The sequence below is a fragment of the Myxine glutinosa genome, chromosome 10 (assembly GCF_964187855.1).
Source record: "Myxine glutinosa chromosome 10, kmMyxGlut1.1, whole genome shotgun sequence".
NCBI classification, from domain to species: Eukaryota; Metazoa; Chordata; class Myxini; order Myxiniformes; family Myxinidae; genus Myxine; species Myxine glutinosa.
The window spans coordinates 67,816,740-67,836,077 of record NC_136270.1 but is presented as its reverse complement, the minus strand read 5'-3'; the positions used below and the strand labels follow the sequence as shown (position 1 = coordinate 67,836,077).

The window sequence follows — 19,338 nt, the reverse complement described above, 5'->3', positions numbered from 1 at the left end:
CTATGATGAGCAAATGAGTGTTTTTTTTTTTAAAGCTATTCTTTGAGTCTACACACTGAAGCAGAGTCCCTTTTGGTTGATCAGTCTATTTAATTACTTGTTAATAGTCGTATATAAAACTCCTCACACCTCCCCCCTCCAGCCCCATTCACCTCCCCCTCTCTTTTTTATTCCTCACATCTGTAATCTGTATGTGGTGTAGGTAAATGGGATCCTCAAAAGGGTGGAATAAGCTGCGTTTGTTTACAGGAATATTTTCCCTTGCTTTCAGAATGTTATTTGTATGGAACGCTCAAAGTGATTAAGTTATTTAAACCGCCCTCCTTTTGCATACTGTTGGTACTTAATTTACATTGTCTGAAATATTGATGTGCCCACTCGGCCGAATGATGAATTGCATTGCATAATCTTACCTATCTGTTCAGTTTGGGTTGCTATCTTAATCAAAAACTGTCTTCCTCACTGTCCTTGCACTGCCCTCTCTTCACCCCACCCCCAGGAATACCCCTGGCTACGGCTTCCTCTCCGCTCCCACCTTTTGTTCCTATGTGTTCTGTACCGTCCTCCAAACAGTGATGACTCCATTTACATCTAGCTGTCTGACAACATGGACCAACTTCTATCCACTCATCCAAGCTCTCTCTTCCTCATATGTGGTGACTTCAACTGTCATCATGCCACCTGGTTGGGTGTGGGTTCCTCTCTCACCAGCCATTGCTTCTCAGCAAAGGACTCTGCGACTCATTAGGACTGACACAGTCTGTCAATTTCTCGACCCGGATCTCAGTCGATGGAGTATCTTCTCTTCTAAACTTGGTTATGACAAACTTCCCTGCAAAGGTCTGCTGATCTTCTTATGCTCCAATCGGTTCTTCTGCTCATGTGCTTGTTGAAGTGGACATCTCTCTGGCCATTCTCAGAGAGCCTGCTCAGCGTCGACGAGTCTGGCATTTCACTCAGACCGACTGGCACGGTCTTCGAGCAGCCATCAATCATCTGGACTGGTCTTCCATCTCTACTGCCTCTGACATAAACTCTTCCTGGGAATTATTCCAAAGTAAACTTCTCTCCCTGATGCACAGATTTATCCCATCTCGTCTTCAGTTGTCATACCCCTCCTCCCGTCCATGGTACACGGAATCTTGTGGTGAGGCTGTTGCCCAGAAACAACTTGCCTTCGTCTCCTGGAAAGCAAATCCAACAGAAGGAAATCTCATTTCCTTTCACAAAGCTCGGAACGAGTGTGTGTCTACCCTCAGGAGAGCCAGGAAACACTATCTCTCTACTCTGAAGACTGAACTCTCAAACCTGTCTCCCTCCTCCAAATCCTGTTGGCTTCTAGTCAAATCTGTTTCTGGTGTTTGTTGCCCCTCCATCCCCTCCCTTACCTCAAATGGCTACACAGCTGACACCGCACGTGACAACGCCGAATGCCTCAACTCTGTGTTTGCCTCAAAATCCTGAGTCCCAAATGATCTCTTTGTACCCACCTTACCCACTCGAACCCAGCTGTTCCTGGACTCTGTGTCCTTCTCTCCTGACAAGGTGGAGAAGTTTCTGTGAAACCTCAACTCTTTTTCTGCAACTGGACCAGACGGCATCAGCCCATTGGTCTTAAAATCCTGCTCTGCCGCTCTTTCACACCCTCTCTCAATTTTCTTCACCCTCTCTTTTGCTCAATGTCATTTGCCATCTGCTTCGAAATCAGCCAACATTATTGCTTTAAACAAGAAAGGTGCTAAAACAGATTTTTGCAACTCCAGACCAATCGGCCTGCTCCCAATAATCAGGAAGGTTACGGAATCGATCATCGCTTCTGACATCAAATCCTTCCTCTTCTGCAATGGCTTGATCTCATCTCGGCTCATAAATTTGGTTCAGACCAGGTCATTCTACTCTGGACATGCTGCTTCTGCTGTCTCGACAATGAATGGAGGTCCTCAATGTCAAACAGGAAATTAGAGCTGTCTCCCTTGACATATCTCGGGCCTTCGATACGGTCTGGCACCCTGCCCTGCTCACCAAACTCTCCTCATATGGTATCCATGGAAACCTCCACTAGTATGGTTTCCAGATCTTTTCTACCCCCGTTAAAACACCCCAAATCCGCCTCTTTCAATCCCCAACTTCTTTCCTGAAATTCCTAGAAGTGTTAATTTGCTTTCTACTCTGTTCCCCCCCTCCAGCCCTCCCCCTTCAACAGATCTACCGACGTCCCTGTTCTCTTCTGTTGTTGTGCTTGGGTGCTTCTCTCTCTTCCCCTCTTGTCTCCTGCTCCCTTTATTGCATGTTTTATGTGTCTGTGCATGTTTTCATGTTCAATGTGTTAGCTCTTACACGAGCCTCGATTCTGTGTACAAAAAAAGAAAGAAGTCATATGCAAGTTGTATAGTTTCTCACCTGTTGCTGGCTTGGGATCCTTGGACCCTGAGTTTGAATCCCGGTCGATCGTTGAATTAACGCCACGTGGGTTGACTCAGGCTGTCATCCTCCCAAGGTCGGCAACTTGAGTACCAGCTTGCTGGGGATAAATGAGCCATTCGGTTATCCTGCGTCGTAGTGGCGACCTCTCCATGATTGTGCCCAATAGCCAAGGAAACTGGCAGCCCTATGCATCCTCACGGTGAAAAAAGGAATGGTCATCATTATCATCACGTTGCACTGCAAATTGATTTGTGGGCAGCCACAAAGATAACTGCGTACTCAATTTTGTAGCCTTTGAATCCAAATGTCATGAATTGTACGTTTGTGCTCTGGTGACTGGCCTTTTTGCTTCAACATCGTGCTCACTGCCCCCTCAACCCTATCTGTAGCCTCTTTTGACCCTTTGTTTATGTTTCTGCTCTCGTTGCATTGGCATTTGGCTGCAGGACATGTTTTGGTTAAATGCTGAAGAACTACACGTATCGGAGCTTGAGCAATATGTGTCCACCAGAAAGTCATCCCACATGGGTTTTTTGCCTCTTAATAAGTATGCAAATAGTTTCGTACAATGTTACAAGGCATCTACCCTCTTTTCAACCTCCCCGTCCATCTTTCTTTTCTTACCACTTTCCCTTTTCCCCAACCTTGTTTTCATCCTCCTCCTCCGCCGCCTTATTGCCTTTTCTTTTTTTTCAACCTAAACACTGCTTATGCCTTCCTATTTTCCCCTATCTTCCCAAGTGCACAAGTGAAATGTAAATATTGTAGTTTGATTTACTATTTATGAATGTTATACAAAATCCCTTACCTCTGCCTTAACAGGTCCCCACGGTCCTTCCAGCCACTTCGGCCACACCTGTTCAAGCCGAAGCTCCTTCAAGTCCGATAGAAACTCCTCCAAAAGATGGGAAAAATCCACGGCAGCGGAAGCACATTAGCCAACAAGGAATCCGCCGGCACCCGAGTGGGAACGAAAAGGCGAGCGACAAGGCGAACCGTATTGTCGCAGAGGCGATAGCCCGGGCTCGTGCTCGTGGAGAGCAAAACATCCCGCGTGTCGTCAACTCTTCTGACTTGCTGGGACTGTCAGTGGAGGAGGCACCAATCAGCCCACCTGTCAATGAAAGCAAGAAGTCTGGCAAGAAGAGGCAAGGAAGGGCGAAAGAAGGGTTCATAAAGGACAAGGAAGGCAAGACCAGCAAAGTGAAGAAGTGCAAGAAGAGCAGGTGAGATTTTGTTTTATGAGGAGGAAGGGGTTGAGGCTGCAGCGAGTGTGGGAGGGTTCCTTTAAAGATTGTGCCAAAATCCCCTGATGGTCTGGTCACAAAGAGTGCTCAGAGCACTTGCCACTTGCTTTGGATTGTTGACAAACTAAAGTTGATGAATTTGATGTGCTAGTAGGTGGCCAAATAGGGGTTCAATGGTTACGTCGGCATGGTCGGTGTGAACGTTGGTGGTATTTTCAACCAATATCCATTTGCTGATTTGGCTCTAATTTTCCCAGGTTACTCCTGGGAAATCTTTCCCAGGTTACTCCCTCCTCCGGTATGATAGACCTGAGCCTCGTCCTGGAGGTGGGGTTGCTATCTTTATAAAAAAACTCTTCCTCACTCGCCCTGCACTGCCCTCTCTCCACCTCACCCCCAGGAATACCTTTGGCTACGGCTTCCCCTTCGCTCCCACCTTTTGTTCATATGTGTGTTGTACCGTCCACCAAACAGTGATGACTCCATCTACATCTCGCTGTCTGATAATATGGACCAACTTCTATCTACCCATCCCAACTCTCTCTTCCTCATATGTGGTGATTTCAACTGTCACCATGCCAGTTGGCTGGGGGTGGGTACCTCTCTCACCAGCCATGGCTCTTCAGCAAAGGACTTCTGTGATTCACTGGGACTGACACAATCTGTCAATTTCCCAACCCGGATCTCAGTCAACGGAGCATCTTCTCTTCTGGACTTGGTTATGACTAACTTCCCTGAAAATGTCTGCTGCTCTTCTTCTGCTCCAATCGGCTCTTCTGATCATGTGCTTGTTAAAGTGGACATCTCTCTGACCATTCTCAGAGAGCCTCCTCAGCGTCGACGAGTCTGGCATTTCACTCAGGCCAACTGGCACGGTCTTCAAGCAGCCATCAATCATCTGGACTGGTCTCCCATCTCTACTGCCTCTGACATCAACTCATCCTGGGAATTCTTCCAAAGTAAATTGCTCTCTCTCATGCACAGATTTATCCCATCTCATCTTCAGTTGTCATACCCTTCCTCCCGTCCATGGTACATGGAATCTTGTGGTGAGGCTATTGCCCAGAAACAACTTGCTTTCGTCTCCTGGAAAGCAAATCCAACGGAAGGAAATCTCATTTCCTTTCACAAAGCCCGAAACAAGTGTGTGTCCACCCTCAGGAGAGCCAGGAAACAATATCTCTCCGTTCTCAGGACCGAACTCTCTTATCTGTTTCCCTCTTCCAAATCCTGGTGAAGTCTGGTCAAATCTGTTTCTGGTGTTTGTTCCCCCTCCATCCCCTCCCTCACCTCAAATGGCCACACGGCTGACTCCGCACGGGAAAAAGCTGAATGCCTCAACTCTGTGTTTGCCTCTAAATCTTGTGTCCCAAACCCATCCCTCTCTGTACCCACCGTACCCAGTCGTACCCAGCTGCTCCTGGACTCTGTGTCCTTTCCTCCTGACAAGGTGGAAAAGTTTCTCTCAACCCTCGACTCTGATTCTGCAACTGGACCTGACGGCATCAGCCCACGGGTCCTAAAATAATGTTCTTCCGCTCTTTCACTCCCTCTCTCTGTTCTCTTCACCCTCTCTTTTGCTCAAGGTCATCTTCCATCTGCTTGGAAATCTGCCAACATCACCGCTTTGCACAAAAAAGGTGCAAAAACAGATCCCAGCAACTACAGACCAATCAGCCTTCTCCCAATTATCAGCAAAGTCATGGAATCCATCATTGCTTCAGATATGAAATCTTTCCTCTTCTCCAATGGCTTGATCTCTGATCATCAATTTGGTTTCAGACCTGGACACCACTCTGGACATGCTGCTTCTGCTTTCTCAACAATGGATGGAGGTCCTCAATGCCAAACAGGAAATTAGAGCAGTCTCCCTTGACATATCACGTGCCTTCGATACGGTCTGGCACCCCGCCCTGCTCACCAAACTCTCCTCTTTTGGTGTCCATGGAAATCTCCACGCATGGCTGGCAGACTTCCTCTCTAGTCATAGTCAACGTGTGGCCCTGAATGGGTTTCTCTCATCTCCTCTTCCTGTTCAGGCTGGAGTTCCCCAAGGCAGTGTTATGGGCCCTGTGCTTTTTCTGGTCTTCATCAATGATCTCTCTGACTCTCTTGAAAATCCTCTCTATCTCTTTGCTGACGACTCTACTCTCTGTCGCTCCATTCCTCATCCCTCAGATCGGCAGTCTGCAGCCTCCTCACTCTCTGCAGACCTTGACAAAATCAGACTGGGCAAACAAGTGGAACATGTCTTTCAATCCTGACAAATCTCACACTCTTACGATGTCTCTCCGAAAAGACTGACTGGACAACCCTCCCATCCACTTTCTGAATAATCCTCTCCAAGAAGTTCTGTCACTCAAGCTTTTGGCTCTCACTATCTCACTATGATCTTTCCTGGGAAAGCCACATTTCAAATCTGGCCTCCAAAGCCAGTCGCCGACTGGGCATCCTCCGTCGTGCGAAGTCCTTCCTTGGCACACCTGAGCTCCTCACCACATACAAGGCTTTCATCCGCAGCTCAATGGAATACTGCTCTCCCCTCTGGGCTGGTGCTCCTGCCTCACACCTAGCTCGCCTTCACGCTGTTGAAACCAAAGCATTCAGAATCATTGGAATCTCCTGCGATGAAGCTAACTCCAAGGGCCTCTCACTCACTCGCCGCAGGCAGGTTGGTGGTCTTTCCGTCTTCTACCGACTCCTCTCTGGCCTTGCCCCCCCAGCTCTCTCTGGGCTCTGTCCCGCAAATATTCCTACAGGTCGCACAAGATCTGCCTGCAACCCTCTTATGGTTAAACTGCCAAAATCAAGACTCTCTGCTCACCTTCACTCCTTCATTCCTCTTTTCTCCCACCTCTGGAACAAACTCTCTCACTCTCTTCAATCCCACTCCACCCTCCAAGTCTTTAAAACAGCTGTTCACCACCATCTCTTATCTTCCCCCATCCAAAACCTTGATCTTTTCTACCCCCGCTAATTTCACCCCAATTCCACTTTTTTGAAATACCAACTTCTGTCCAGGAAGTCCTTGGTGTCCTTGTGTTTTATACTTCTCCCTCCCCCCCCCCCCCTTCCCATGCCTCCTCCCCCCGGGCCCTCTCCCTTCCACACATCTCCCTGCTCTCGGATGTTGTGTTTGTGTGCTTCCCCTTCTCTCCCCATCTTGTCTACCGCTCCCTCTTTTTGGGTATTTTGTTTGTCTGGTTGATTTGTTTGTGAAGTAAATGTTAGCTCTTTCTCGAGCCTCGATTCAGTATACAAAAAAAATAAAAAAATTCTGGCCTATCCTTTCTTCTTCTTCTTTTTTGAGGGGGGGGGGGGGATTGTGGAGTTACCGCAGGTGTTAAAGGGATAATTGCTTTTCTAAAAGATAATTGTTGGCCTTGATGACTTAAAATAAAGTACTTCTGTAACATTTCCGTTTTCGAGATTTTGTCCTGTGGGTGTTCCAAGTGTAGCCATTTAATAGCTGAGATTTACCATTGTAATTCTGTTTGCAATTGATGTGTTTATCTTTTCCACTTTAGTAAGTCGCCAGGCACACCTGGAAGTTGCAAAAAAGGGAAAAAGAGGAAAGGCAATGAGTCGATGGACAATTCGGAAGCTGAACGCAGTCCCCCTCCCTCGCCGCAAGTTGAAGAGGACAGCTTCATTGAGGTGGGATTGTATAACCCCAATTTACTGCTTCATAAATTGTTTGTATTAGCGAAGCCTTTTATCCGGCCACACGACATTGGTGTGCAATACGCAATGGATGGCTACAAGCCATTAAATTTGGGCTTACCTGTGTATGTTCAGAAGCGGCGGTCAAACCGGCATGTGAAGAGAAAACGTTACACCGAGGATCTTGAAATGCGTCTCACAGATGACGAGGACGTAGACGTCATTGCAACTGGTCCATCTGGGAGTTCAGCTCTTCAATCGGCTGCACTCTTCCAGGTGTGTATTATTATTATTTTTTAGCTTTACAGTTCAGCTCATCCTCCACAATTTTCTATGACACCCTCCTCCCTCACTCCATCCCCCTCTCAAACGTCTACCGTTTGCAAACACAATTTTGTCATGCCTTCCATTGCTGTCTTTTTGTTGTAATTTCCCATTGTGTGAAAATCGCAATTCAATTGACCGTTCCATTTTTGTGGAAGAAGTGCATAGTGTTGGTATGGAGATCTTTGTGATCTGCCTGTGTTTTACATTTTGTCCCATCCTATTGAACTATTGACCAGACTCAGTGGCGTAATGGTTTGAGCGTCCGTTCTGAGTCCTGGAGGATGGTGGTTCAAACTCGGCCGATGGTACGAGCTGCTTCCTTGCTTAATGCTCAGCATTTAAAAGGATAGAGCATGGATAAACATCGCTGGGAAAGCAACGCCAAACCACCCAGTATAACTCTGGCTAAGAAACTGCTTTGCAGCACCAATTCTCTGTAAAGACTGTGGTATATCAACATCATCAAAAACCTATTGACAATAACTTTTCTTTGCATAATTTGCTTTGAATAATTTTAGTGTCCTTTGATATTGACACACCTGCTTTGTTCTCTTCAACTTGTCTAAGGCAGTAAAGTCAAAGTTTTCTGATTGCTCCTTTAACCACGTCTTGGTTGTTTCGGTCAATATTTCACTTCTAAACATGGACCACTAGACATGAATCACTAGCTAGATATGGACCAGGTCACGGTTGTACTGAGCGTGGTCCAGCTGCCCAAAATCCCCAGCGGTCTCTGTAACTTGTGCCTTGTGCACAGGCATTTCATGAAGGAGAAGCGCACACTTTGTCGACATTATTTGGCGTTCGTCTTCCAAAACGTTTGCATTAGTCGAGGGTAATAGTCTTCTGATTGCGTGGAAACAGTACCGATGTTTTGTGCGTTAACCTTTCGCCGGAGGAACAGAGCGTTAACCCTTCGTCGAAGCAAACCTATTTTGCTCCGCCAAAGGGTTACCACCCAAAACGTGAACTTCTCCTTACTTTCGATGCGGGTTCGCATAACGCTGTCAATGTTCCATAAATTTCACCCATTGTTCTACTTGTCCAGTGATGCAGATCGAGATTTCTCCACTCAGAAAAAGAGCTAAGAGTGTTAGAGGAGCAAAACCAGATTATAATTGCTAAAAAATAAACTGCGAGGCTACCATCTGAGGATGGTGAGCAAGAAGGAAACTTAGAGTGAGCTTCCCTTAATCGGGAAAGATGTGAAGCAGCAGCACCAATCCGCAGTGGGCGGCCATATTCTATGGAACTCCTGATGACTGCTTTGCACACCGTTAAATTCTGAGGACTGCACACACAGAATTTAGTCCTGTGGAGAATTCGATTTGGTGGCCAGCTTGGAGATGTGGTTTACTTTGACAGCATTTCTTGAGGCGCATTGTCAATTGGCAAGAATTTACATGGCTTTTCCAGAAAATAGGGGCCATGATCTTGCTGGCTGAGAGATGGGTGTGAAATCACCTGGATGGTGGTAATCGTTTCTTTTTCCATGAGTCCAATTTTGTTTGAACAGGGCACATTATTTTCAGGACCCACAAAGTGTTGCCGTGAAATCTACATCGGACACGACTGATCACACTTGGGACACTACCTTCAGCTGGCCAGATCACGGCCCCACTTTTATCGATGCCAGGAAGTGTCTGTGTTCTCGACAAGATGGGCCGGGACTCTCATCCATGCTAAGTCAGCGGACTATTTGGCTTCTTTCACATGAGGGTGCATCTTTGTCATACACATCCCCACGCATTTGTCGATTTATTTTGAGCTGGCACCTTTGCGTAAACATTTGATGATACATCAGTACTCAATTTTAGTTCGATCCATAATTGTATAACATAGCAAACCTTTCTTTTGTTTCTTTCTGAAATGGCATACAACGTTAGATGAAAGAAAACCTTCTTTCATGACTCTATATCCTGCTGTGAGTTCTTCTCCATCGTGTGCAGGCATGTTCCATAGCAGTGTAAAGGCCTTGTATTTAGTGAAAATTCAGTTTCCATTGAAGCCTTTGACTTGATGCATGATGACCAACAGCAAGTCTTTGCAGGTCAGTTTTGGTCATATTTGGACAGTTTGATTTTGTAAGTCTAAAACTGACAGAAGACCTTCATCTTGGATGTACCTAAAATAATGTAATTGGTGCTGTACCAGGTAGATTTGTGTTTCTTTCTCTGTGTCTGCAAATGGCAATGCAGCTGCAGCTTGCCCTTTCCTGGTTAAGCAAGATTTTTTGGCACAGAGTGAATATAAACACTGAAGTCGAAAAGGTTTTCAAGATACCATGAAATTATGTTGATGATAATAATTTGGCTGATTTGGTTGGACAGAACACCCCGGGGTGCTGGAAGGAACACCGATCAAGACGAAAGGTTGAGGAAGTTTGCCGTTCATCTGACAGAATTATATTTTTCTCTGGTGTGCATAGTCTTTTGACGTTATTACTTCCGCCATCTGTGGTGGATGGGGGTTATGTTTTCACCCATCTGTTTGTGTGCAGGATATCTCAAAAAGTTGTGGACAGATTTAGTCGAAATATTTTCGGCAGGTTGGATGTATGGAAGGAAGGATTGATTCAATTTTGAAGATCCGAATCCGGATCCGGATGAGGCGATTTTAAAAGTGATTCTTCACCATTGCGAGAGTGGGCCAAAGATGATATATAGCACGATATCTCAAAAATTATGGACGGATTCAGACTAAACTTGGTTGACAGGTCCGGCATATGACAAGAACGAATTGATAAGACTTTTGGTGAAGATCTGGATCCGGATACGATCATTTTTTTAATTTCCCAATTGATTATTCACCATTGAGAGATGGGGCCAAAAACGATATATAGCATGATATTTCAAAAATATATTGGGCCTGATATGTTATATTGGATCAGACATTGTTTGGCAGAAGTATGTTCTCCCACATTACCCTGATTCTTCAAAATCTGCACTGGCCTTCTGCTGACCAAAGACTTATTTACAAAGTACTGCTGATCACTTTCTGGGCAAATAGTGGGTTTGCACCACAATCATCTCGCTCATCGCGACCCGTACACCAACTCCCACTGGATTGAGATCATCCGATGATGTGAGGTTAGTGTTGCCGAGGTCCACGAGAACGTGGGGTGACAGAGTATTCGCAACAGCCGCCCCTCGTCTTTGGAACACTCTGCCCAATCAATTAAAAACGTCCAACAGCCTCACCTTGTTCAAGACTAAATTGAAAATGTATTTAATGAGGTACACTTCATTACGATGATTCAATGTTCGATTCATGTTGTTTTCGTTTTTCTTTTGTATTATGTTAATGATTTTATGTATAATCTTGGCAGCACCTTGAGCATCCTATATGGATGGATATGTGTGCATTATGATATCCATATTATTTTTCCTAGTTGCAGGTTTGTGCAACGGTATTCACTGACTCGGCATTCCAAATGATCAACCTGGCCACCGTGCAGCAGGAGACAGACAGGTGGACAGGCACAGAAGCGATTACAATTCCATCTCTGTCCTGGCCATAACTTGTTTTTACCATTTGAGTTTTGTTGTAAAATTTTCAACAAATCTTTTTTATGAGAATATGGAGAAGACTAATTAATAATTGGGTCAGCTAGATCAAAGTCACAAAATCATCAATTTGCATTTGATTGACTTGAAATTTGAACAAGTCAGGAGACGACGATGGTTCACGAGGCGAGCAGTATTCAATGACAAAGGACGGACTATAACCGAAAAAGGCACGGACTGGGGGGTCGGGGGCCCATGTGGCAGGTGTCGGCCGCCGACATGCGGTGTACATGCCTATTTACAAAGGGCCCCAATACGCTGCGTGCGCAGGCCTTTAAGAGCCAGCTGTCACGTAATTGTGTGGTGCTGGCCCGGAAATGTCAAAACGAGGGTTACTGACCTTGAAATGAGATAGAAAATAATGTATAATGAAAATAATGTATAACCTCTGGTCTGAGGTACTAGTTATGAGGTTAGTTAGCGACACAATTCCGAAAATTCAGTTAGATTCCGACAATTTTGAAAATTTGACCTTTGTGACCTTCAAAGGTCAAAGGTCGAAGATTCTGAAATTTGTTGGAAAACATGTATTTCATGATGTATGTGATAATATAAGATCATGAACGACATTTCACCTGATCAGGAAGCGAACAATGTAATAAACCATCAAAAATCGACTTTTCTAAATTTCGTGACCTTGTGACGAAAATGAAAAATCGAGGTCTGTGGGGCTAGACACATGACATTGGCCTAACCAAATACCGAAACCCCTGTCAGATTCCACCAATTCCCTCGGAGAAGATGTAGCTTGAACTCGATTACCCCCTAAAAAGACATCTTTTTCGGGCGTCGCTCTGCCCACAATGGGCGCAATATGCCCACTCTAGGCAGGACACAACTAGATCATGATATCAACCTCCCACCCAAATTTCATCAAGATCGGATGATATCATCGGGTAGTTATGTTGCGGACAGACAGACAGACACACAGACACACAGGCACACACACACACCCATGACGAATATAGTGGTCACTCTGTTTGATAACTCGTGAACCAATATAATTTGCAATTGGTTCCCCTTTCAAACGCTTCGCAGCCTATTGTTTTTGAAGTCAAAAGGTCAAGTGCGCAAAAAATTGTCGATTTTCATCCGATTAACTTCAACTTTGAACAGAGTTTGCATATTGGGTCACTGAATTTGTTCACCAATCAAAAGCGAGAAGCATATTGTTTTTGAAGTCCAAAGGTCAAGGTTGCAGTGACTGCTTTCACAAGGACCAGTCAATGACAACTTTGTCTCTGTGCCTATCTGTCCAAGCCATAACTTTTTTTTAACCATTGAACCTTTTGTCATCAAATTTTCAACAAACCTTTGTTTTGAGAATATGAGAACACTAATTAATAATAAGTCTATGTAGGTTGTTGTTATTCATCCAGTCAAATTAAAACAGCCAAAGTTTATAATTGAAAACAGCTGGACTTGCTAGTCAGTAGAGCCGACGTTTCGGCAAGAATTAAATTGCCTTGGTCACGGCAGATGGTGAAGTGAAGAAGAAGCTTGAGAATCATCATGTGATCTCCACCGTTGGTCGGGTGAGTTGGTCTGTATACCAATCCATGGCATTACGTGACGGTTGCAGACGGCCTCGGCGAGATGTTATGGCCTTGTCCCATGTGCGGGACAGATGAAATCGCAACCCGTCTCTTTTGTTGAGAGATGGTGATTAGTTGAATCACCATCTCTCAACAAAAGAGACGGTTTGCGACTTTCCCAAATGGATTCCTTTACACCTCAAGCAAACTTTTTTTCTCTCTCTGTCTAAGATGACCACTTGACTGTTATCAAAGCTGTGACCATGCAGGTTCAAATGCATATATACAGCAGAGGCATTTTTGCATTTTGAAACGCTATCTAATTTACCATTTTAACTTTTGTCATACATTTTCAACAAGCCCTTTATTATGAGAATATGGAGAGCAATAAAGAAACAAGCATTCTGAGTATTGCGCTGCAATACATGTCCCCTACCGGCAGTCTGTCGTCCGGAAAACACCGGTAGGGGACTAATAAGCCCGCAAGGTCGCTCCGTGGAGCATCCTGCACGTATTGCACTATGTGCGAATTATATAATAATTACCAACTCACGGTCTGAGGTAACTCGGCTAAAAATTATCCAATTTGCACCAAATAAAGTTTAGGAATGGTTGCACAGACCCCTACTTCTCACTAAAAGTGGAAACAGAATGTAAATTGGAGTTAAAACAAGGAATACTAACAGCTTTGACTTACCGCACTCCAAATTATAGTCCGGAAAACTGTTGGGGAAATTACCAAAGTTCAAAGTGCCATAACTTTGTCAAAAATGATCGAAACGTCGTGAAGTTCGAAATTAATCTGTAACTTATCATGAGGAAACCATGTACCAAGTTTGAAATCATTAGCATTAAGAGTTGAGGAAAAAAAGTCCGGAAAACTGTTCTTTGCATGACGGACGGACGGACGGACTGACTGACTGACTGACTGACTGGCTGACTGACTGACTGACTGACTGCAAACCTATAGTCCGCTCTGGTGTACACCGGTAGGGGACTAACTAGAACTCGACTCAGTAGAGCGCATGCTCCCGCCGTGGGTCGTCATAACAAGCATTCTGAGTATTGCGCTGCAATACATGTCCCCTACCAAAGTTCAAAGTGCCATAACTTTGTCAAAAATGATCGAATATGCAAATTTATGCACGGTTGATGCTGGTTTTCAAACTTGATCTGAGGTATGCTAAGACACGTGTGTGTCACGCCTCACCTCATTGATAAGCCCGCAAGGTCGCTCCGTGGAGCGGCCTGCACGTATTCCACTGTGTGAATTATATAATTACCAACTCACGGTCTGAGGTACTAGCGCTTCAAGAGATATCCATTTTTTTTGTAATATTTTCGTTTAATTAACGATATCTGCCAAACCACGTGCCCTATCGGAAATTAAAAAAGGACATTTTAGCAGACTGACATGCTGAACATATCTGTGAAGTTTCCCCTCGATTGGATCAAAAATGAGGGAGGGGCTCGGGTTTAAAGGTTCATGCTTAAAAACGTCATAACTCTGAAACTATGTGACGCATGACGTCATACTCGTGGACTTTTTTGTTCGTCATGGTTATGCGATTCTGCCTGCAAAGTTTGGCCTCGATCTGTTCAGCCGTTGCAGAGAAGAAGGGTTTTTTCGTGTTTTCACGAAAAACAATATGGCGGCCAAACCACGTGACCCGTGACGTCATAATTACCATTAAAATATTCTACAGACCGAGTCCTCCCTACAGTGAAAATTTGATCTCTATCGGTCCAATTATTGCAGAGAAAATTGTTTTTAAAGGAAATTAAAACTTAAAATGGCACTGAGTTAAGGAGCATCAGAATGATCAGAATTACCAAAGTTCAAAGTGCCATAACTTTGTCAAAAATGATCGAAACGTCGTAAAGTTCTTACTTGATCTGTAACCTATCATGAGGAAACCATGTACTAAGTTTGAAATCATTAGCTTTAAGAGTTTAGAAAAAAAGTCCGGAAAACTGTTCTTTGCGTGACGGACAGACGGACGGACGGACGGACGGACGGACGGACAGACGGACTGACGGAGTGCAAACCTATAGTCCCCTCCGGTGTACACCGGTAGGGGACTAATAAATGAAAAAGAAAGTAGACCCTAACTGTCAGAGCATTAATTTTGATATATCTCTGAATTAGAGGAGAAAAACATCATTTAAGAATAAGAATAAAAGCTTTAATACAGTAAAACAGAAAAGAAAATTCCCCAAAAAATTCCTGGATCCGGAATAATATCCTGAGGTTCACCAAAAACGAATCAGTTCTTCCTTATCCCAAAGGCAATCATCCCACCAACTTTCATCCAAATCCGTGCAGAACTTTTCCAGATATCTTTTTCTTTTCTTTTTTCTTCTTTTTTTGTATGCTGAATCGAGGCTCGTGAAAGGGCTAACATTTACTTCACAAACAAATCAACCAGACAAACAAAATATATAAAACGAGGGAGCGGAAGACAAGATGGGGAGAGAAGGGGAAGCACACAAACACTTGAGAGCACACAACATTTGAGAGCAGGGAGATGTGTGGGAGGTAGAGGGCTTGGGGGGAGGAGGCGTGGGAAGGAGGGGGGGCGTGGGAAGGGGGGGGGGTGGGAGAAGTATAAAACACAAGGACACCAAGGACCTTCAGGACAGAAGTTGGTATTTCAAAAAAGTGGAATTGGTGTGAAATTAGCGGGGGTAGAAAAGATCAAGGTTTTGGATGGGGGAAGATAAGAGATGGTGGTGAACAGCTGTTTTAAAGACCTGGAGGGTGGAGTGGGATTGAAGAGAGTGTGGGAGTTTGTTCCAGAGGTGGGAGAAAAGAGGAATGAAGGAGTGAAGGTGAGCAGAGAGTCTTGATTTTGGCAGTTTAACCATAAGAGGGTTGCAGGCAGATCTTGTGCGACCTGTAGGAATATTTGCGGGACAGAGCCCAGAGAGAGCTGGGGGGGCAAGGCCAGAGAGGAGACGGTAGAAGACGGAAAGACCACCAACCTGCCTGCGGTGAGTGAGTGAGAGGCCCTTGGAGTTAGCTTCATCGCGGGAGATTCCAATGATTCTGAATGCTTTGGATTCAACAGCGTGAAGACGAGCCAGGTGCGAGGCTGGAGCACCAGCCCAGAGGGGAGAGCAGTATTCCATTGAGCTGCGGATGAAAGCCTTGTATGTGGTGAGGAGCTCAGGTGTGCCAAGGAAGGACTTCGCACGACGGAGGATGCCCAGTCGGCGACTGGCTTTGGAGGCCAGATTTGAAATGTGGTTTTCCCAGGAAAGATCATGGCAGATAGTGAGACCCAAAAGCTTGAGTGACAGAACTTTTTGGAGAGGATTATTCAGAAAGTGGATGGGAGGGTTGTCCAGTCAGTCTTTTCGGAGAGACATCGTAAGAGTGTGAGATTTGTCAGGATTGAAAGACATGTAGACATGTTCCACTTGTTTGCCCAGTCTGTGATTTTGTCCAGGTCTGCAGAGAGTGAGGAGGCTGCAGACTGCCGATCTGAGGGATGAAGAATGGAGCGACAGAGAGTAGAGTCATCAGCAAAGAGATAGAGAGGATTTTCAAGAGAGTCAGAGAGATCATTGATGAAGACCAGAAAAAGCACCTAGCATATCTTGTTCACAAACATATGAACACACACGCACGCACGCACGCACACACACACACACGGACGGACACGATCGAATGCATTACTCCCTTGCGGGAGTAATAAACCTGAAAATCGCAGAGCCAGAATTATTTATTTGGGCTGGGAAGCCATGCGTGGATTCTTCTTCTTCAGCCTCTCACAACCCTGGGTGAATGTGCGATCTTTTTTTAAAAAGTCGGAATTTTGCCAAATCTGTTTTATTCGTTTGTTAATATACCTCAGCCATTGACAAATCTGGAATTATAATTTTATTTGAGGTTCAAATTAACCCGGGAGATTGTGTCAAACGATGCCTGCAAGTCTGTACATGTGATAAATAATTAAACGTCCACAATCGAAGACTTCTTCTTCACGCAATAACAACTATTAGCTTCCAGACCGTACATCCAATCATCTTCAAGTTTTGCACACTTGTTTACTCTTCATGACTTCGACTACAGAATGAAGTTTCACATCGAGCAATGAAGTGGTTCAAGAGATATAAATGTTTTTATTATCTGCGTTTAATTAACGATATCTGCCAAACCACGTGGCCTATCGCAAATTCCAAAAGGCCATTTTATTAGACTGATATGCTGAACAGATCTGTGAAGTTTCCCCTCGATTGGATCACAAATGAGGGAGGAGCTAGGTTTTAAAGGTTTGTGCTTAAAAACGTCATAACTCTGAAACCATGTGATGCATGACGTCATGCTCGCTGCCTTTTTTGTTCGTCATGGGTATGGGATTCTGCCTGCAAAGTTTGGCCTCGATCTGTTCAGGCGTTTTGGAGAAAATCGGATTTTAGTGTTTTTCACTCAAAACAATATGGCGGCCGAACCACGTGACCTGTGACGCCATAATTACCATTTAAATATTCTACAGACGGAGTCCCTCCTATGGTGAAAATTTTCTTTCAATTGGTCCAATTATTGCAGAGAAAATGGTTTTTAAAGGAAAACAGAAAAAAAATTCCCCACAAAAATTCTTGGATCCGGAATAATATCCTGAGCTTCACCAAAAACTAAACAATTCTTCCTTATCCCAAGGGCAATCATCCCACCAACTTTCATCCAAATCCGTTCAGAACTTTTCCAGATATCACCCACACACACATATACACACACACGCACACGCGCATTACTCCCTAGCGGGAGTAATTACTGTGAGTTTTGCATACACTTGTGACAGTATCTGAATTTAACATCCATAATGATGCACTGCTAGATGGCCCCTCTGGAGCTTGGCAGGCAAGGCGGACATACGTGGTGATGACGTCATGACGTTCGCTCATAAGCATGGAGCCCAAATTTCAGATACTAATTAGTTACTCCCAACCGTATCCAGGTCGACTCCATATGTTGAGTGGATACCAGAGATAATGTTACCGTGTGGGGAATGGATCACACTGAGGGGAGTGGATCGCACAGAGGGGAGTGGATCGCACAGAGGGGAGTGGATCGCACAGAGGGGAGTGGATCGCACAGAGGGGAGTGGATCGCACAGAGGGGAGTGGATCGCACAGAGGGGAGTGGATCGCACAGAGGGGAGTGGATCGCACAGAGGGGAGTGGATCGCACAGAGGGGAGTGGATCGCACAGAGGGGAGTGGATCGCACAGAGGGGAGTGGATCGCACAGAGGGGAGTGGATCGCACAGAGGGGAGTGGATCGCACAGAGGGGAGTGGATCGCACAGAGGGGAGTGGATCGCACAGAGGGGAGTGGATCGCACAGAGGGGAGTGGATCGCACAGAGGGGATTGGATCGCACAGAGGGGATTGGATCGCACAGAGGGGAGTGGATCGCACAGAGGGGAGTGGATCGCACAGAGGGGATGTGGATCGCCACAGAGGGGAGTGGATCGCACAGAGGGGATGTGGATCGCACAGAGGGGATGTGGATCGCACAGAGGGGATGTGGATCGCACAGAGGGGAGTGGATCGCACAGAGGGGAGTGGATCGCACAGAGGGGAGTGGATCGCACAGAGGGGAGTGGATCGCACAGAGGGGAGTGGATCGCACAGAGGGGAGTGGATCGCACAGAGGGGAGTGGATCGCACTGAGGGGAGTGGATCGCACAGAGGGGAGTGGATCGCACAGAGGGGAGTGGATCGCACAGAGGGGAGTGGATCGCACGGAGGGGATTGGGTCGCACGGAGGGGAGTGGGTCGCACGGAGGGGAGTGGGTCGCACGGAGGGGAGTGGGTCGCACGGAGGGGAGTGGGTCGCACGGAGGGGAGTGGGTCGCACGGAGGGGAGTGGGTCGCACGGAGGGGAGTGGGTCGCACGGAGGGGAGTGGGTCGCACGGAGGGGAGTGGGTCGCACAGAGGGGAGTGGGTCGCACAGAGGGGAGTGGGTCGCACAGAGGGGAGTGGGTCGCACAGAGGGGAGTGGGTCGCACAGAGGGGAGTGGGTCGCACAGAGGGGAGTGGGTCGCACAGAGGGGAGTGGATCGCACAGAGGGGATTGGTTCGCCCGAGGGGAGTGGATCGCACGGAGGGGAGTGGATCGCACGGAGGGGAGTGGACCGCACGGGGGGAGTGGACCGCACCGGTGGGGGGGGCGGGGGGGGGGGGGGAGAGTGGACCGCACGGGGGGGGGGGGGGGGAGAGGGGGAGTGGATCACACGGGGGGGAGTGGATCGCACCGAGGGGAGTGGATCGCCCGGGGGGGGGTGGGTGGGGGGGGAATGGATCGCACGGGGGGGGGGGGGGTGGGGGGGGAATGGATCGCACGGGGGGGGGTGGGGGGGAGTGGATCGCACGGAGGGGAGTGGGTCGCACGGAGGGGAGTGGGTCGCACGGAGGGGAGTGGGTCGCACGGAGGGGAGTGGGTCGCACGGAGGGGAGTGGGTCGCACGGAGGGGAGTGGGTCGCACGGAGGGGAGTGGGTCGCACGGAGGGGAGTGGGTCGCACGGAGGGGAGTGGGTCGCACGGAGGGGAGTGGGTCGCACGGAG

General features: G+C 46.6%; 1 protein-coding gene across 9 annotated transcripts in view; it reads left to right on the top strand.

Moving 5' to 3' along the window:
- Positions 1-19,338, top strand: part of LOC137434125 (chromodomain-helicase-DNA-binding protein 9) — a 353,801-nt gene that overhangs the window by 112,347 nt on the left and 222,116 nt on the right. For all 9 annotated transcript variants that reach the window (XM_068126815.2, XM_078785749.1, XM_068126819.2 and 6 more), the window contains 3 exons: positions 3,247-3,650; positions 7,199-7,328; positions 7,470-7,610. In XM_068126815.2, the coding sequence (XP_067982916.2) occupies positions 3,247-3,650; positions 7,199-7,328; positions 7,470-7,610 (675 nt within the window). The remainder of the gene's footprint in view (positions 1-3,246; positions 3,651-7,198; positions 7,329-7,469; positions 7,611-19,338) is intronic.